This window comes from Sparus aurata, chromosome 3 (genome assembly GCF_900880675.1).
Source record: "Sparus aurata chromosome 3, fSpaAur1.1, whole genome shotgun sequence".
In the NCBI taxonomy this organism is placed as follows: Eukaryota; Metazoa; Chordata; class Actinopteri; order Spariformes; family Sparidae; genus Sparus; species Sparus aurata.
The window spans coordinates 16,452,318-16,470,239 of record NC_044189.1 but is presented as its reverse complement, the minus strand read 5'-3'; the positions used below and the strand labels follow the sequence as shown (position 1 = coordinate 16,470,239).

General features: G+C 43.0%; 1 protein-coding gene across 3 annotated transcripts; it reads right to left on the bottom strand.

Annotated features, from left to right (window-relative positions):
* Positions 1 to 3,470: 3,470 nt before the first annotated feature.
* Positions 3,471 to 17,211, bottom strand: ubp1 (upstream binding protein 1). Of its 3 annotated transcripts, XM_030412413.1 has the most exons (17): positions 16,197 to 16,621; positions 15,660 to 16,038; positions 12,661 to 12,812; positions 10,878 to 10,954; positions 10,677 to 10,782; positions 10,473 to 10,579; positions 10,157 to 10,309; positions 9,956 to 10,066; positions 8,255 to 8,362; positions 7,890 to 7,996; positions 7,747 to 7,795; positions 6,740 to 6,833; positions 6,565 to 6,655; positions 6,325 to 6,443; positions 6,074 to 6,216; positions 4,601 to 4,652; positions 3,471 to 4,473 (listed from the first exon to the last, which is right to left on the bottom strand). In XM_030412413.1, the coding sequence occupies exons 2-17, from the start codon at positions 15,773 to 15,775 to the stop codon at positions 4,436 to 4,438; spliced, it is 1,623 nt and encodes a 540-aa protein (XP_030268273.1). In that variant the 5' UTR covers positions 15,776 to 16,038; positions 16,197 to 16,621; the 3' UTR covers positions 3,471 to 4,435. The 3 variants fall into 3 exon arrangements, with proteins under 3 accessions (XP_030268273.1, XP_030268274.1, XP_030268272.1); XM_030412414.1 differs by lacking the exons at positions 15,660 to 16,038; positions 16,197 to 16,621 and adding an exon at positions 16,945 to 17,211; XM_030412412.1 differs by having other exon boundaries at positions 15,660 to 16,621.
* Between the last annotated feature and the right edge of the window lie 711 nt (positions 17,212 to 17,922).

The window sequence follows — 17,922 nt, the reverse complement described above, 5'->3', positions numbered from 1 at the left end:
ATGTTCATGTACTTAATGTATTCACTCTTCATGAAAGGACTGACCTAAATGTGATATAACATTAATTGTTAACTCAGGGGATTATAATTGACCCTTGTAGTTTAAAAACACTTGTACCACGAATGTCCAGCATTGCAAAGATCCATCTACGACTGCTGAATATTTGCAACTTGCAAACATTTCTTTTATTTTAAAACTGAAATGAATATTTTTTCCTCCTGATCAGTGTCATAAAACATTTGATTCACTGATGTAGACTGATGTAACATAAAAAGCCTCAGAGGGGCTGAATTTATTATTATTATTATTATTATTATATATTTAAACATTTGCCTGTATTTATTCATATGATGATTTATTTGATAATGTCCTATCTATTCATTTGAATGAGAAAACTTTGGATCTCCATAAGTGCTAACTGTGTCTTACCAGGCCTGTGTGTAATGTTATTTATAAAAGCATATTCCTAAACAAAAAAAAGACAGAAAAAGAAGTAAAATGTCTCTTTAAACAATTAATCAAATTGCCACAAACCAGCTGCTGCACAGTGAACCTAAAGCTTTAATGGGGATCCATAAATGTACAGCGTATAAGCATGATAAGTGTACAGTAAATGTAGTTATGACTCGTTAACCTTATGGGAAATTAAAAAGCCTGTAATGCAATAAAACTGGGTGACCTGTAAAACAACACTCACACTGACTCTCTCTTTGAGACATTAAAGTGTGAACTACCTGCTGTTTTCAGGCCACTAGAGTGCAGATAAATTGTGAGTTTGGCATCTGTCAGGTAATTGATCGCAACAGCTGTATTCACTCTGATCCCAGATGTGATTCAGCCTGTGATTCAGTGGCTCGAGGAAACATTAGCATAATCCTGAGTCCTAAACATCTGCTTTCAGACACCTTTAGCCGGTGTTCTGTGCTCTCCATCTGCTCAGTAAACTACTGTAGAGTCATCTCATTGTCCTGCAGGTAAAGGCCACTGTTTTGCACTGTCACCTTTGATATCAAACAATACTACAAGAGGCAGTTGTTCATGATGCCTGAGTCTTAATATGATGCCCCTGCATTAGCATCAAATGCTTTTTAAAGATTCTGATTGCCCAAAGAGCTTTTGAGGATCTCTGAGAAATGAATCCAGATAAGATCAGGGTTGCCTCGGCTTGAAGACGATATAACAGAAAGCCTTAATTCAAAAGATGGAGATATGCAGTTTGAAAGGCATGGCTGCTTACCAGACAAGGAGGGGTTTTTTTTAGGTTTACCTTTCCGAGAAACTAAAAGTCAGGATATCTCGACCTCTGCTGCTTCAATTCTAGCGGTTTGTAGGTTTTTAAAGCTATATTTAAGATGACAATCCTTTAAAACAACAAGTACTACTAGTGTGCTTACATTTGATTCAGAAAATTCTATTCTATTCTATCTATCTAAAAGTATTAAAAAAACACACAAAAAAAACACCTGCCATACGCAGGTTTTAATGATCCCATTTGGAATTTACACACCTGCGATCTACAAATCTCAAAACAACTTAGATTTCCCCTTATATAATACAAGCACAGTCAGGAAGAGCCATGGACCAAAGGAGAGGAGACTGAGGTCAGGCCTCTCAAATTATCTAGCGGGCTCAACATTAGGCTTGGATGGATTTGTATCCAAAACTGCAGTACCCCTCCACTGAATATCACATGGAGAGAAGATCATTTCCATGTAAGTAAGGTTTTACAAATAACTACTTATAAGTGGGTTTCTACCTAAGTCATGATTGATCCTAAGTCCTAGATGAGGCCCCTGGATAGGCTTCCAAACATTGTGATGTTGTAAATCATGCTCATCCTCTTAAAATCAGATTTTCACTGAGCACAGACAATTTACACTTTAAGTAGATGAATGTGAAAACAGCCTTCCAGAGTCAAACTCTGCATGTACACGACTCCACTCAGTGAGCGTCAAATATTACACCATAAGAACAAGAGGATAATGCCTATTTTTGAGTGGAGGGGGACTTACAACTACTGTAATCTCATGTGTTTGTGTCAACTGAATACTCTTCTTCACAACTACGATGAAGCAGGACACCAGAGAAAGTTATGAAATCATTTATTCCCAGCACATGTGGTTGTGTACATCTCCAGCATACGATACTGTGCACATGAGAAGCATCATCATTGACATTAGGCTGTACATGAACGGTGGTCACCTCTCCTGCTCACACACTCTCTCTCTCACTCACACACTCACACACTCAGTCACGCAGACAGACGACTGGTCAGGCCTTCAGGGGACATAAAACTTCTCACCAGAGTTTGCCTGACTTGGCATCTCATCCGCTCTGTTACTCACTAATCTTTGAGTCGATGAACACAGTTTACTGTGCTGTGGTACTCATGTCCTTGTAAACACCACAAGAGCTACAGTCCTGGCTCTGGCGCATGGTGAGACTAAAACACAGACGCTTCTTTTTTTTTTTTTTCTTCTTTTGTTCTCCTTCTGATAGGCGGATAAGAAGAGGGTGTGGCTGTAGGACTACTGACTACACATCGAGTTGAGTTTTGTGATTTTTCAGTGCAGACTTGGTCTCTAACATCTGGAAAAAGGAGGGAAATCACTGAAATCATCCATCCATCCCTCCCTCCCTCCCTCCCTCCCTCCCCTCCCCTCCCCTCCCCTCCCTCCCTCCTTACCCCCCCATCTTCAACATGCTCTTTACTAAACAGCAAGCTAAACACAGTTTCATCATACCAACAGGAAAAAGTTCATGACGACTACTGACATAATTAAGTTTTCTTTGCAAGAACGGAAAATGATACACATGCACACACTCACACACACACGCGCGCTCACACCATCTGACACTCAGAGGCGTGCAAACTGTATGCACTTTGCCAGACACTGTGCACCAAAATCAAAAGGGGTTCAAACTAAACCTACTGTGAGACTTCCTGTCACTTTTCAAGAGGTACGCGCTCTGGAAACACGTGACCTGTACTTCCTGTGTTCAGCTACACTAAAAACACAAGATTTTGAAGATGGATGTGGAGCTGCCATGATTTTCTAGCCTACAGGATGAGACTACTGAAACAAGGCTACTGCAGTGATACTAACAGCCTGCTGTGTGCCTGGTTGTTTCTAGCAGAGCAGATCCTGGTGTGGGGGGGGTTCATTATTATTATTATGTGCATGCAGCACACAAGCAACTCCACATGAGGGTTTAATTAGCCACCTGATCAATTCTATGAATGCTTCGAGTGACCAAGATGTACAGAGCCAATGCGGCTTTTCCTCAGAAAGTGCCTATTAATCTGAAACCCGTTTGGTCCACATAATAGTAGGTTTTTTTGGATAGGCGTTACTACTCCACGTCTGTCTTATGTTGCACGTTTATGGCCAAAATCCCAGAGAGCGCAAACCGCACTCTAAACCAGTGTTTCAAAGTCCGCACAGAAAGCAGAGGAGTCAAAGACGAGGTGCGTGTGCGCTGTGATTGTGAATGAGACTACACGATTGAGTTAAAAAGCCTATATGGCACCAGAAACAAGTAAATTCAATGAGAGCGAGAGAAACAGCTGATCCATAAATAAAGCGTTAACTAAAAACGGTTAAAAGCGCAGGCAAAACAGGACGTACGTTAAGGGAGTTGAGCTGGGTGGGAGAGAGATATGGCTGGAAGTCTAAATATCACATAGGACAACCTCTATGTGACAAGAGTTAATGAAATCAGTCCAACAAAGTCCAAGCAAAAAAATAAAAATAACTGAATGTTGGTGTCAACATCCACAAATGACGCCACTTCCACAAATTTAGCCTGGATACTTCAGGGGTTATCAAGCTCAGCTGATCAATAAATGGTTTATTTATTAAGACAACCCCGTCAAGAATGTTAAACAAGCAGAGTACGTTGGGATCCTCCTTTAAGCAAGTTAGTATGTTGAGATCGCATGCTGTTCAGCAGTACAGGTTATCAAATACTGGCCTAGTGCTGGTTGTGCGCGTCGTGTAAGAAGGGCAACGAGCAATAAGGAAAAGTCTGCTTTCTTTCCTTCTCCCGCCAGCCAGAACGCCACTCTCCTCTCTCCTGGAGCCTCCCTCCCCTCCCTTCTCCCACAGAAACCATATAAAAAGACAATAAAATAATAAAATCAAAATACATACATCATTTTCTTTCCCTGACCCCACATCCCCCCCAGTCTCTCCTCTTCTGTCCAGTCTCCTCCGTTAAATAGTGTTTTCAATATGAAACAGTGGACACACCCATGTCAGATTCTAACAGTTACATGGCTTTATCTCAGTTTCTCTTGCTTTCCATCGAGCGAGCATTTGGAGAGAACGGGAGGAAGTACAAGGAAAGAGTGGAGGCAGGCGGAGAGGGACAGAGGGAGGCTTCAGCTCCAAAACAGAGGGTGGAGTATTAGTGATGCCATCTGTCCTCCTCACTACTTCAGGATTAGATGAAGTCCTTCGCCCAGTTCATCTGGAGAGAGAGAAACGAAACGCGATGAAGTTAGGAGCTCATTAAATCCTTGTGAAATAAGCATCTACAGAGCCTTGTTACTGGTTAAATGACAATGAGAGAGGCTACTGGTGCATTATGAGCTCACCTTTGACTGTGCTGATCAAAAAACAGCTCTCGTCAGGCAAGTTGTAAACCATCTGGAAGACAAAACACACATTTTTCAAAAGGGAACTAATCAAACTAGACGTTCCTTAATGTTGTAGTGGTGACTGATGTGACGGAGAGAGCATTCAGAGTTAGGAGAGGATGTAAAACACAGTACAGTCAGTCGGCGAGAATGTAAATGACATGCAAATAAGTGACACTACAGACAGTAGAGCTGCTGTTCCTGCTCAGACAGAACATAAAATAGTGACGCACAGCTCATTTCTTCCTGAGTGAATCAGTCGTGCCATTTACTCTTTGTCCCGTTCATTTCAGCTCTATTTTTGCATTTGTTTGGAACAGTGCTGCAACAAAGAGTCGATTTAGCAATGAGTTAATAGGGGGAAAAAAATAATTGGCAACTATCCTGATAACTGGTTAACTGTTTCAGTCGTTTCTCAAGCAGAAATGTCAAACATTTGCTGGTTTCAGCCTAGTAAACATAAGGACTTGCTGCTTTTTCTTTGTCACTTTTGACAGTAAATGAAGAGAGTTTGGGTTCTGAAATGTTGGTTGAAAAAAAAGAAGCAATTTGCAGACGTCAAATTTGAGCTCTGGGAATTCATGATGAGCCCTTTTCACACTTTTTTTTGGACATTTTAAAAGACTAAAGGAATAATCAATTATATCGTGAAGATTATCCCCAGATTATTCGATAAATGAAAGTGATCATTACTTGCGGCGCTAGTGTGAGACATAAAATCAGGCCTGGGTGATAAAACAATAGCACTACGCACTGCCACATCATCGACAGCAAGAAGAAAATTGTTTGATAAAATGTTTAATAGTTTCATGTGTATGGCAGTTTTTTGTTAAATTAAATGATTGATTCTTAAATTATTTCCCGTGTGTCTTGATAAAGTGGTTAACTTCAACATAAAGATGTCAAGTCCAACCAGTTTTAGTTTGGTCTTTCAAAACAAAGGACCATGAAAGACCACAAAAACATTTAAATGGACAGATCCTCGATAGACCAATATGAAACTTCACTATGCCCAAGCATGTACCAATATCAATATCTGAGAGCCGTAAAAATGATGGATTATGGATTTCAACAAGTTACGCGTCTTCCAGAAGTTGGATTGGAGGGTTGAGACAAAATTCACAAGAATTGAAGTGTAACAAAAAATAGGAAATAAATTATTTATAATTAATCTTATTTTTCCTGAACCCTTTGTAAGTAATATAATCATTACATCAATTAAAAAAAAAAATCTACATTAGCACAGACTATCTTGAACACGTGCTCATTTTGCACAGAATCCATGTTGATGGTTTTTTTTTTGAATGTATCCCACAGTTAACCTATTTAATTATATTGTCCCTCTTGATAAGGAGCCCTTCACTGCTGAGAGTAAGATGTTAAAGTTCTAACTGAGAAGAAAAGGGTCTGTGTATACGTTTGGGTCAATACCTGGTCACTGAGCAGGATGTGTATGCCTGTAGGACCCTGTCTGTACACCTGGTTGATCGTGCCCAGTGGAAGGCAGCACACAGATGCCATCTTGCGGATCAGCTCTGCAGCTGTGAGCTCCTCTAGGTACAGAGCATGATACACTGCACGGAAACAGAGCAGAGAACAGGTTTGAACTAATAGTTCACACTGCATTACTCCATAGATTAATATCGGTGTTGAGCTGCTGTAATAACACAGAGCTTGTTTACCGTGTAAACTAGAGGAGATGCTGTGCTCTCCGTTTTCATTGCTGCCGTGTCTCTCCAGCAGGGGGCTCTCTTGAAGGGACTCCTGACAGACGTACACAGTCAACCTGGGACGCACAGACCTGTGCGCACACACGAACACACACATAACCACACAGGTATGAAAAATGAAAAAAATACTGGCACCTTTATATTGCCCATACAGGTGAACACAACCTCAAAAACACACACAAAGACACACACCTGGATTTAAGTGCATTGAAGAGTCTGATTCCATCTGCCGGCCCACAAATCTGAACCAGGTCGTCCCGGGTTAGCTTCAACAAATCAGAACCTACATAACAAGTGAGAGGGAATGGTCACTTGCACTGCAGATGTTACAACATTACAGTGCGTTTGACAGTGGGTGTGTGCGTACCTGAGAAGTGAGAGAAGAGTCGTGTGTAGGAGTTGAAGCGATTTTTCAGTAGCCACTTCTGTGCATCCTGGATGGAGGCAGTGGGGCTCAGCTGCTGCAGGGGAACAGAGACAGACAGGGCGTCAACTCAGGACACACACTTCCACATCTGGATCGGAGTTTTAGTTTCCCCACCAATTCAGTCCCGTTGAGCGAACACACAACACTGCGCAGCTCTTAATGTTTGACTGCCGATAATATTCTTTTGCCACTGATCTGTCACTTATTTACCATTATTGGTTAGGAAACGAAAAGTCAAATATTCTGACACAATTGACCATAATATTAGCATGAAAAATCATTCACAACAGAATTTAAATAAAAACAGTGGAACAATGTAATGCAAAGTCGCTGATAGCATATTAAAGAAGGTAAATGTACAGCAGCAGTGTGAATCACTCCTGTAGGGTAATAGATCTTCAGTGAGGCCTGTCATGAAACCTACTTTTTATAAGTTAACATATCGTCGCTGTCATTTTCAGACTGTAATAATAATGTTAATAAGAAGAACAATAAAGTAACATAATACTGTAAGTACACACTCTCAAATAGAAATTCACTTTTAATTCTTAATATTCAGGCATGGGAATTTGGATGTAAAATATCCTAAATAAATACAGAAATAAAATGAAACCACACAACCAAAACAACAAATAAAATGTGACATAATGCTCAAGCGCAGCCCTAAGTCTTAGAATTGTAGGGTGAAGTTTGTCACCAACATTTGAGCCAACCCGAAGCCAGAATAAACAGCACTCTTATGTAAACACACACAAATGTAAACACAGCGTATCGATCAGTTGTTAAGTCGTAACTATCGTACTTATCATGATAGACAATAGCCAATTAGAAAGCAGCCAATCGGCCATTGTCAATTTCATTATTTACATCTGGGCTTTTTCTACTGTCACATCTTAAAATGCCTGCTTTTCTACCAATCCATACATGTGCGAAGAGTGCAGACTAACCTCTGAGTTGCTGCCAGGGTCTGCCTGGTGATTGGGTGAGGATGAGTCACTACAACACAAAGAGACGACATTTAAGAGAGGTGAGATCAACACACACCTCGGTTAAAGGCCACACGCACAAAAAAATATGTTGACATGGTTACCTGTCCGGTACTGAGGAGGTTGTGTAGGTGGACAGCGGGGCGGAGGAGAAGGAGGGAGTAGCTGCCTGGGTGGGGCTGACGTAGGCATTGTCCGGCCATGGGGAGCACTGAGAGGAGACACACGTATATAAATACCCAATGAATCAGACATATCGGATTAATCAATGCTGTAGTAGGCCAACTCCAGCTATCCCAAAACTGAAAGGCATAAAGGTGGAGAAAAAGTCAAAGGTGGATTGGGAAATGAGCTTTGCAGCGTCTCAACCCCACCTGCAGTTAAACACATTAAACAGCTAGGTGTCTACAGGGGGGGGGGGCAGACTGTGGATGGTGTGATGGGAAGGAGAGTCGAGGAGGGTGCTTACACTGCCTCTCTTGGCCAGGGAGTCGCCACAGTCAGCGGGAAGTGTCCGCTTGCTTGACTTTTTCAGCTCGTGGTCACCCGCATCCTCTATGATGGGTTCAAGCCTCGTCTATGAACAGACACACAGCAGAGGTAAGCCAGCTGGTGACAGACACGCAAACATGAGCAAAAAAAAAAAAAGAAAAGAAAAAATCAGAGCACACACTCAATCAAACACAGGGTGAAGAACCTGAGAGCAGTCTCAGAACATGTTCAATTATTGCTCAGAAACAGATTTTTTTAGTTTTTAGGGAGACAAAACATTTTCATCTGTACTTAATGATTCTTAAATAAAGCTCAATCGAAGGACCTGTGTTTTTATGTACATTTTAGGTCATGTCATGCAAACTGTCCAGGGTTTTCCACCTCACCAGACATACAGACAGCCTTCACCAAATACTAAAACATCCATCACTTTGACTCTTCTGTCAAGTTGAATAATCATCGTATTTTGATGCACTGCAGTTGAAGGGCACATTGTTCCAAAACCTTTTCTGTGGTTGTTTATTGATGAACTTGTGAGAAGCTCTTCCATCTAACGAATGTGTCATGACTTCTTTTTCTATAATCAGTCAATGACACTTTGCTCTATAATTCTAACACCAGAGTACTCACATTTAGTATGGAACTTTTATTTTAAGTGGCTAGCACCTAACAAACAAAACTTATTTTTTTTTGAAATCATAATTTTTCTGTTCCTCTTTCAAAGCATTACTGAAAGAGAAGACTGCAGATTGACTGCAAAGGGGATGAGAGAATGTGGGGAGGACGTGCCGCAAAGGCTCTACCAACTGAGCTACTGGAGGGCCCTGAACAATAGAAACTTAAAAAACATTCAACAGAAAGACAAGGAAAAAAAGAGAGAAAGAAAGAGCAAATCTTGCCTTTAAAACTCCACACCATTTGCACAAAAAAATTCCCTTTGCCAACCTTTCACCAATAGCTGGCATAACTTTCTTCAAAACAAAAAAAAATCTGTGTGTCAGCTGCCAAACAGCATTTTAATTTTCTATCTTGTTGTGAATAAAAAAATTGAAAAATAAACAAAATCAAAGCCAGATAAAAATGGGTAAAGAATCTAAAAATGATCATGTGAATCTGGTAGCTCCAAGAATTTAAGTGACTGCTGTTTGGTAGATCTTTTTCAAAGCTCGCTAAACAAAACCGACGAATCCAACATTTGGTTGGCAGAAATCTAGTCGGCAACCATTTTGATGAAGGATAAGTATTAGTTAGTGTCAGTTATTAAGCGCAAATGCGATAAATCTTTCGTCGCAGCTTTTTAAATGTGAGCATTTGCTGCATTTCTCTGCTTTTCTTCTGTTGTACAATATTGTAAATTGAATATATTGAAGTTTTGGAATACAGTGTGAAGGGTGTCACATTTGGGTCTGAGAAAACTGATAGTCGCAGACCTAAAAGGGTTGTTTGGGTGGTAAACATTCATTCCAATTAATGCATGATTGAGAAAATTGTTGGCAATGTCGTAGTCATTTGCTGTGCACAAGCTAAAACGCCAGCATGGCCCCCTACCAGCCACTTCGGAGAAATCCGACTCACTAACATGGATATCCCCCCCCCCCCCAACAAAACTGTGGCAGCATACCTGTTAGTATTAAGCCTAGTTTCGGGTTTGTAAGGTCCTTGGCTGCAGCATACTGACCTCTGACAGGATAGTGGTATCATAAGAAGGCTGGTACTTTTCCCTCTCTTGAGGTGTGCGTTTCTCCATCTTCTCCCTGTCCGTCTTTTGCTTACGGTCCGCGCCCTTTGGCTAAACAGGAAGCAGAGAAGAGGAGGCTGGTGAAGGAAGACAGATTCGGTTGAATAGGTGTAAAAAGCCCTCTCATGAATGAGTGTGTACCTTAAAGACTTTGATTTGGCAGGAGGCAGAGTGGAGGTGCTCTGTGTACTCTCCACTTTCTCCCTGGGCGAACGTGTCAAACTGGATCCTGAAGGGGACGCCCTTCTCGCCGCCATGCTTCCTGGGAGTGAACTCTGTGCTGATGCAGTGTACCTGCAGGCGGCGGGGAGACAGGAGGACGAGTGTGACCAAAATATGCGCTTGATGTGGAAATCCGGTGGCTTGCCCAACAGATGGCACTAAAGGGAGCTACTGTGTGTGTGTTTGTGGTTAGTGTGAGTAAGGCTAGGTGTGTGTGTGTGTGTGTATGTGTTACCTGCACAAAAACAGAAGTTCTTTTGTTCATATCCCACAGGAACTCTGCCGCATTAAGCTGGGAGGGGTGAGTCTTCGGCTCCACAATGCCCACTGACATGGGGATGTCTGTCACGCGCGCACACACACACAAACACAGGTATTTGAGCTCCACGTCACAAATGGGACAGGCTTAAAGTAAACAGTTCTTGCTAAGCATCATTACCGATGTCAAGAAGACGGTCGCCTGGACGGTTCCACTTCCAGCCCTCCAGCTGCTGGTGCTCCGTGTACTGCAGCCGGCGGTCATGAAAAACCACTCGCACTATGCTCTACACACACACACAAGCCATGTTAGGTGTGTACTTGACATGAGGAATGAAAGTGTTCCTGTCCAGCTGTCCTCCAGCTGCGAGGATACTCTCACCTTAACCATCTTGTTGTTGAGCTCTGGTAGTTCCCCTGGCTTCCTGTTGTCCAACATACGCACCTCATAAGACTGGCCTGAGAGAGAGGGGAGAAACAAACATGATGAATGAGGTGGCAAAAAATGAGCAATCTTAAAAACAAAAGACAGTGGAGTGAACACAGCTATTCTTTGTCCTTTAATGGTTTCCTTAAAGATAACAGTTTTTGTTGTCATATAATTTAGCTGAGACTGAAATCTCTCTATGGTTTAAGGGCTATACTTTTTTGTAAAACTTTGTTGAAGTGATTATTTAAGACTTGTCTTAAGAGCTGTCTTTGTGGCTAGTCAGACTGAATAGATGTAGACAGTTGGTTACCCTCTTCCTCTCGCTATCTACGCGTTACTGTTTTCAAATCCCTGTTGCTATGTGAAACAACAACAACGACAACCACCTCGTGGTTGAAATTGGCAAGTTACTTATATTCCTCCTTTCACACTACCATCTGAGCCAGATTGTTCTCCAGCGCTGACAGATAAAGCTTTTGGTTCCCAATGTAGTGTTTAATGTGATGGCCATTTGAGGTGTGGGATTTTCCTGTTGTCCCATGCAAAAGCGGAGAGAAATGTGGCTTTGAAATTTATGGCTGTAAATCAAAAACGTTGGTCTTGGATTGTACTGTGACACAAGTCCAACGGATCTCGAGCTGGAGCAGATGTAGAGCTTCAGTGACCAAAGGGAGGCTGCACAAAATAAGAATTTCATGTTGCTGTCCTTCTCCCAGTTTATTTTTCAAACGATTAATCTAGCAATTATTTTTTCGATTAGTCGACTAATCTAATGATTAATTTAACGTTACATGACCAAACAAAAGTAACGTAGTAACTGTAACTGTCGTTGGTAACTTATGAGGAAAAAAATACCGCAGTTGTAGGCGGAGCAGCGTCTGTCCTCCCGCCTGTCCTACCAACTCTTTGTCACATTTCTGCCCGAAAAACAGCGTCTGTCACCGGCAAAACACCTTTAACTCACTCAAGTGGTGGTGTTGATAGAAATCACCGCCATGGTCAGCCCTCCCGACCAAGACTTCAGTGAACTTTCCCCCCAAAAAACAGCCTCCGTCCCCGCAAGTGACAGAGTCACACAGCGACCTGTTTACTGATGGCGATTATGTAATAATGTAATTTACCATGAAAAACGTAACTCTTTCACCTTCCAGGATGTTTAGGGGGGGCCGGGTTCTCAATCACTACACAATATAAACGGTCCGCGGGTTTAGATCGACAGGGGAAACACCTTGGAACACCCCGACGTCATCATCATGACGTGTACCGTCACGTCTCTTTAGGAGTGGCAGCGCAGCTTTCTTTGTGAGTTACATGGTGGTTCATCTTTATTCCAGCGGTGCTTCGCACTGTGTGAATAACCAACGGCGGAGAATTGACGAACCGCCGCTGCGGCGTTAATGCAGCGTCTCTGTGTGAGAGGGGCTATTCTCAGCCTCCGCAGGTCCTACCACTTCCTGTTTGGGACAATGCGTCGACGCAAACTATTCATGTTGACGAATTTATGTTGCCGATTACGTCGACGCGTCGTCCCAGCCCTACTAATGTGAAATAAATTAATGTGCTAATTATTTATTGATGTTAAAAGATGGGCAGAGCAAAAAGAAGTGCAACATGTATGTATGAGCCATCAAATACAGACGTCTTAATGTGCAGTTTTAATTTTTTAAACAGACAAACACATTTAGGAAAAGTAAAGCCAAACCTTTCGCCTGAGTGCATATACCCTGCATCTCACCTTGGTTTAGGTATGTGAGCGTCTCGTCATGCAGCTTGACAGCGGGCGACGTGGCGGTGCACAACACATACTGGAATGGGGGATTTTTGGTCTCGTTTTCAGGAGGAATGCTGGAGTCCTCCTGCTTGAAGATTGGCAGAGCCAGCACATCGCTGAGAGGATGAGACAGAAGAGAGAGGAGAGGAACACAACAACACAGTCAGCATGAGTGTGAGGCAGAAAAGACATGCAAGAAAACAGAAGACTCCATCATAACAGAACAGTTGTGGGAGCTTAGAAGTGTTCCGTGAACAGCTTAATTGGCGCATTTTCCTTGCCTCAGGCCTCTCAATGTTTTGGCTTGTTATTTATTAATAATTGGAAAGCTTTTATTGAATCTCCAATGACACGTGGGGTCCATCCGTATGGCAACATAATCACCATGAACTTCCTTAAAGCAAAGAGAAAGCCTGCCTTTATTTTGAGAGACTGGATCTTCTCATTTAACAACTTTGTAGTTATCTCTACAAAACACGCCAAACTGTGCTATTTAAACTGTTGCATGCTCAACCTCTAGGAGGAAATTTTGTACCTCCTCGTACTGTGGAATTATTAAATGGATCAGCCTTATTTTAGAAGAAGTGACGAAGGCTTTCCATCGATCAAATGCCTCCCTTATTATGTATGCATGAGGGTGCAGCAGGATAAATGAACAAAAACACCCCTAGATAGCCTGAGCTGCTGCTGACACACACTATCTCTCACACTTGGCAGCCAATCTAGACAACCAACCCGTCTTTGGCTCACCCTGACAAATGTTGCAGGAGTGTCAACGGGTGCACAGCGAACAGGGGGCACAAGTGTATGCGCGCGCGCGTGTGTGTGTATGTGCAGTCTCAGTGCCTGTGCAAAAAAAGGAGCAAAGAAATGCAGATCATGCCATCTCATTACCTGGAAAACCTTTTGGCAAGTGATGCTGCTGCTCTAAACCCCAGCCAGACTTTAAAAAATACATCAACAAAAATAGCTCAACAATTTTAAGACATTCCTGCAGCACTTTTCTCCACACAACAAAGTCTTACAAACAGCAGGCTGCTGGCTTTTCGACTTCAAATCACCTCTCTCGATTGCTTGCTGATGCGTTTTCTCTGCAGAGTGGGTACCACAACGCTGTTAGCCCCTGCTGCCCAGGAAAACTACATCTGCTTCCTGCAATCTGAGGAGCTGGCTCCGCTGACACACTGAGACATTCTGTTCCTACCAGCTGCTGACTCCAAACATGCCCCATAAACCCACCCACCCCGACACCACAGATAGCTCACTACTCCTGGAGCCACTGACGCCACACACACTCTCTAATTTTACTAATTAACTTAGATGCAACACCATCGCTTCAGTATTAGTTAACTTGCTTACACTCACAAGAGTCTCGCACAAGTCCACGTCACATTCAGATAAACGCGCGCTAAAAGCAGATGGCTGAGGAAGCCGCAGCTGATAAGACACATGCATGCCCTGGGATCCTTGCCTTCGTCACAAAAATATCATCACCTCCCGTAACCTATTAGGTAACACGCCCCAGACATGCCGGGAGTTACTAATTGAACAGGTGGTTTACAACAATACCAAAATACAGCAGACAAATTATCAACAAGGAGTGCTGACTAACCGCTGCCCTGATTCATGAGATGACGCATTTAGGAACAAATGTTGGGATCACATCAAAGTTAACATGGAAAAATTAGTTTCTGAACTGCATGCATCTCCCACAACTTTTGCATATTGTAAAAGTTTGTCGCCACTAAAACAATAACTTATCATTTTCAGAGCTGCAGTTTGGGGGGAGGTAAACAAGTTTTAGCATGTTTACAAAAAGGAAATTTGATCTAAAATTCAATAACAACTGGACAGACTCTGATTGTGTGATGTGATCAAAAGCTCCCAACAGCAACTTAATCAGAGAGCCTGTGGTAAATCTGTTTAGTTAAATGTTCAAAAACCAGACCTATCACACATTACCAACTTGTAGTGCTAGACTCATTACAGCTGATAATCTAAAAAGGGTCGAGAGCTGGCACTGAATGCCTGGCCCGATTTTTAAGTTGGTTTACTTTGATAAAAAAAATGTTTCTAACTTAGGCCAATATAACTGTGGAACTATTCTGCTCCTTGAACATTATTTTTCTAACATAGTGTGGATGTAAAAGATAAGAATGTTTCTGACTGATGATTCATGACTATCAAAGTTTAGTCAGACCGCACAACTTTGAACACAACTGCTTAATGGATCAGAGTTAAATAAGAGTATCTCCCGCAAAAATATTGACCTAAGTTAAATTAACAATGACTTTAGGCAGGCTGAATGAACTTTGATAATCACCGATTATCAGTCAGAAACACCCTTGTCCTTAACGTCAATACTGTGATAGAAAATTGTTGAAAAAACTATTTCATTAAAAACAAAAAGGGTAGTTGTTTCTTAAGCTGCACGAGTGAGGACAGAAACATAATGCCACTTATACCTCAAAGTCAACTGACCCTTTTCAGAAGTTTTCTAATTAAAAATACTATAATCAGACGTGTCACCTTTGACATAATGTAAAGCCTTTTGTTCACACACACACACACACTGGTCTTTAGCAAGGCCATAGATCTGTTTCTAGGGGCCAAAACAGGCTTTAGCTGCGAACTTCCTCTGAGTTATCTGGAAGTGCACACAAACTTTAGGTCCACATTTGGCAACATACCAATAATCTAAGCAACAGGGTGAACCAATATAACACATTTGTCGCTCACAGTGTAACACATGCTGTCCCTTTTGCTTTTGTGTGGGTATAGAGAAATTAATCTGTGTCCCTGATCGTAACACCCTACAATGACTGCCCTACTCTAAATCCCAAAACAAAGAGAAGCCACCACACTCAATACAAAGGGGATAACAGTGGCTTGTAATATCAACTTCCAGACAGAGTGTGTGTTGTTGAAGCTGGGCATGTCGGCATGTTGACCCCGTCTCTAACCTCATGCTGTAGGCTCCAGCCCCCAGCTCCTGCCCGATGCCGGACAGGCTGGCATCGAAGTCGTGCACCAGCCCCGACTCTATGGTGGCGTCGTCCATCTTCAGCACCCAGGCCATCGGCCCCAGCTCCTTGTCCTCGGCTTCTACTCGGAGGGCCGCCAGCTTGCTTCAGGTACGAGAGGTCGGCTAGCGAGGAAGTGGGTTCTTCTGAGTGACGCCGTGAGGGGAAAGTTACGCTGCTAGCCCGCTAGCCGCTCCTTGGCAAGCTGAGCAGGCGAACTGGTAGCTTTCCACAGAGACTGGATGTATCGCCATATCTCCACTCGAGATTTTTAGGGGCTTTAATCACCAAACACGGCGCCCCACAACTGGCAGACTGCCTGAAAGTAACGATAAGTTAGAGTCCACTCAGCTAGTGAAATGTTAGTCGTGATCGAAGATGTGAGCTGATTGTCAACATGCTAACGTTGGCTAACAGTTAGCTAGCTACAAAGGCAACTTATGCAAGCTAGCATGAATCCAGCAGCGCAGTCTTTACCTCAGGCAGAGCGTCTTCAAGAGGTCTAGCTAACGTTAGCCCAAGAAAAGGCAACAAGCTGAGAGGATGATTTTTGTTTTAGTCCACCCGCCGCATCCCACGCAGCGTCCGCACAGCTGTTGCTACCTAGCTATCAGGCTAGCTAGCATCAACTTCACTTGCTTTGAATCAACTGTGTGATGTCCGGTGACCTAGGGGCGGCTCTCCTCTGTCGCTCCCTGTACCATCCCAACCCGCTCTCCTCTTCTCATCGCGGGGCTGGAATCACCGCTAAGGCTCCCAGTCCTTGAGACGCAGTCCTTTAACCATCCAAAGTGCAGCGGTTGATACAAAACCAAGCATCAACATGGCTCCCTCAGCATTCAGACTGTCGGTCTGTGAAGCCTGCAGGGCTGCCACCGCCAGCCTCAGGAAGGATGCCAGGACGGCGGTCGGCCAATGAGAGCGCGCCTTCTGTGCCCAGCGCAGGGAGATTAGCCAATCACAAACCTTAGAGCTTCCGTCATTGTGTCCAACTGTAGTTGCGCTCTGCCTCTCAGAAACTATAATGCACCTACTAAGTCATTACAGTAAACAAAGATGAACACCGGGAGAGAAGAAATGCTGCAACAACGCACGGAGCGATACGGCTCACTGGTTCAAACAGGAGAGGAAGCGATAACTGATATCGTTACTCATTGACATGTATGATGGAGAACTTCACAACAAACAAAGTAAACATTTCACCCTTGTGTTTATCAGTTCATACCGTGTGAGCCCGCCGCCTCCTTGTCTCTGTACGGGGGCTCGGAAGTTTTCAGTGTAGGGCTGCCAGAACAACATCGTGTCGCTGAAGTGCGTCTCACTCCGAAGAAACGCGGCCGGTACCGAGGAGGTCCACACAGCGGCTCATAATTGTGTCATGTCTGTGAGGTGTAGAAGAGGTTGCTCCTCAGGTGGTGGCAGTCTTGTCGGACTGGTTAATGATTGTCCACCGGTCGGACCCTGGACTAGGCGTGTGCTCAGGTCTCTGGGGTGGCGACGATTTTTCCGAGCAGTGCACACGCGCTATTTTGGCCCGAGGAGGGGAAGACCCGCCTCATGACTTCAACACTGTCCCCTCCATCTGACTCCTCATGAGCCCTAAGTCTATATTCAAACCCTAAATTAAGCAGAAGTATAAAAACATTTAAATACTTATAATATAAAATGCCCCTTTATTATGTGTGTAACATATATCCATTTCTGATACATTAAAGGGAAATTTCATCCAAAAATGAAAATTCTGTCATTATATAATCAACCCCATACATACTGATGAAAAGTTGTGTGAAGACCGCAAAACACTTCTGGAGCTTTGCAGCAAAACAGCGTTGGAGTATTATCTTAAACAACCAGAGAAGATGGGGACGTGTTTACAACGTGCAAAGCAACCAAAATAAACAACATAAAATGGCCTCGTGCAGCTCGTCCGGCGTAATCCACATCTCTGGAAACCAAGAGATCCAACAGTGATTTGAAAAGATGTTATTCACACATTTGATACGCACTAGACCTCTTGCACAACATTTCGGCCTAAAATAAAAGAGTGTAAATGTTCTGTTTGTAAATCAGTTTACAGTCTCTGGTCTTCTGAAGACTTGGTTTATGCTGTACAAGCTGTATGGAGCCAATTTCTTAACCTTTTACACGTCCCAACAAGTCCCCATCTACTTCAGTTGCTTAGGAGAATGCTGCAACGCTGTTT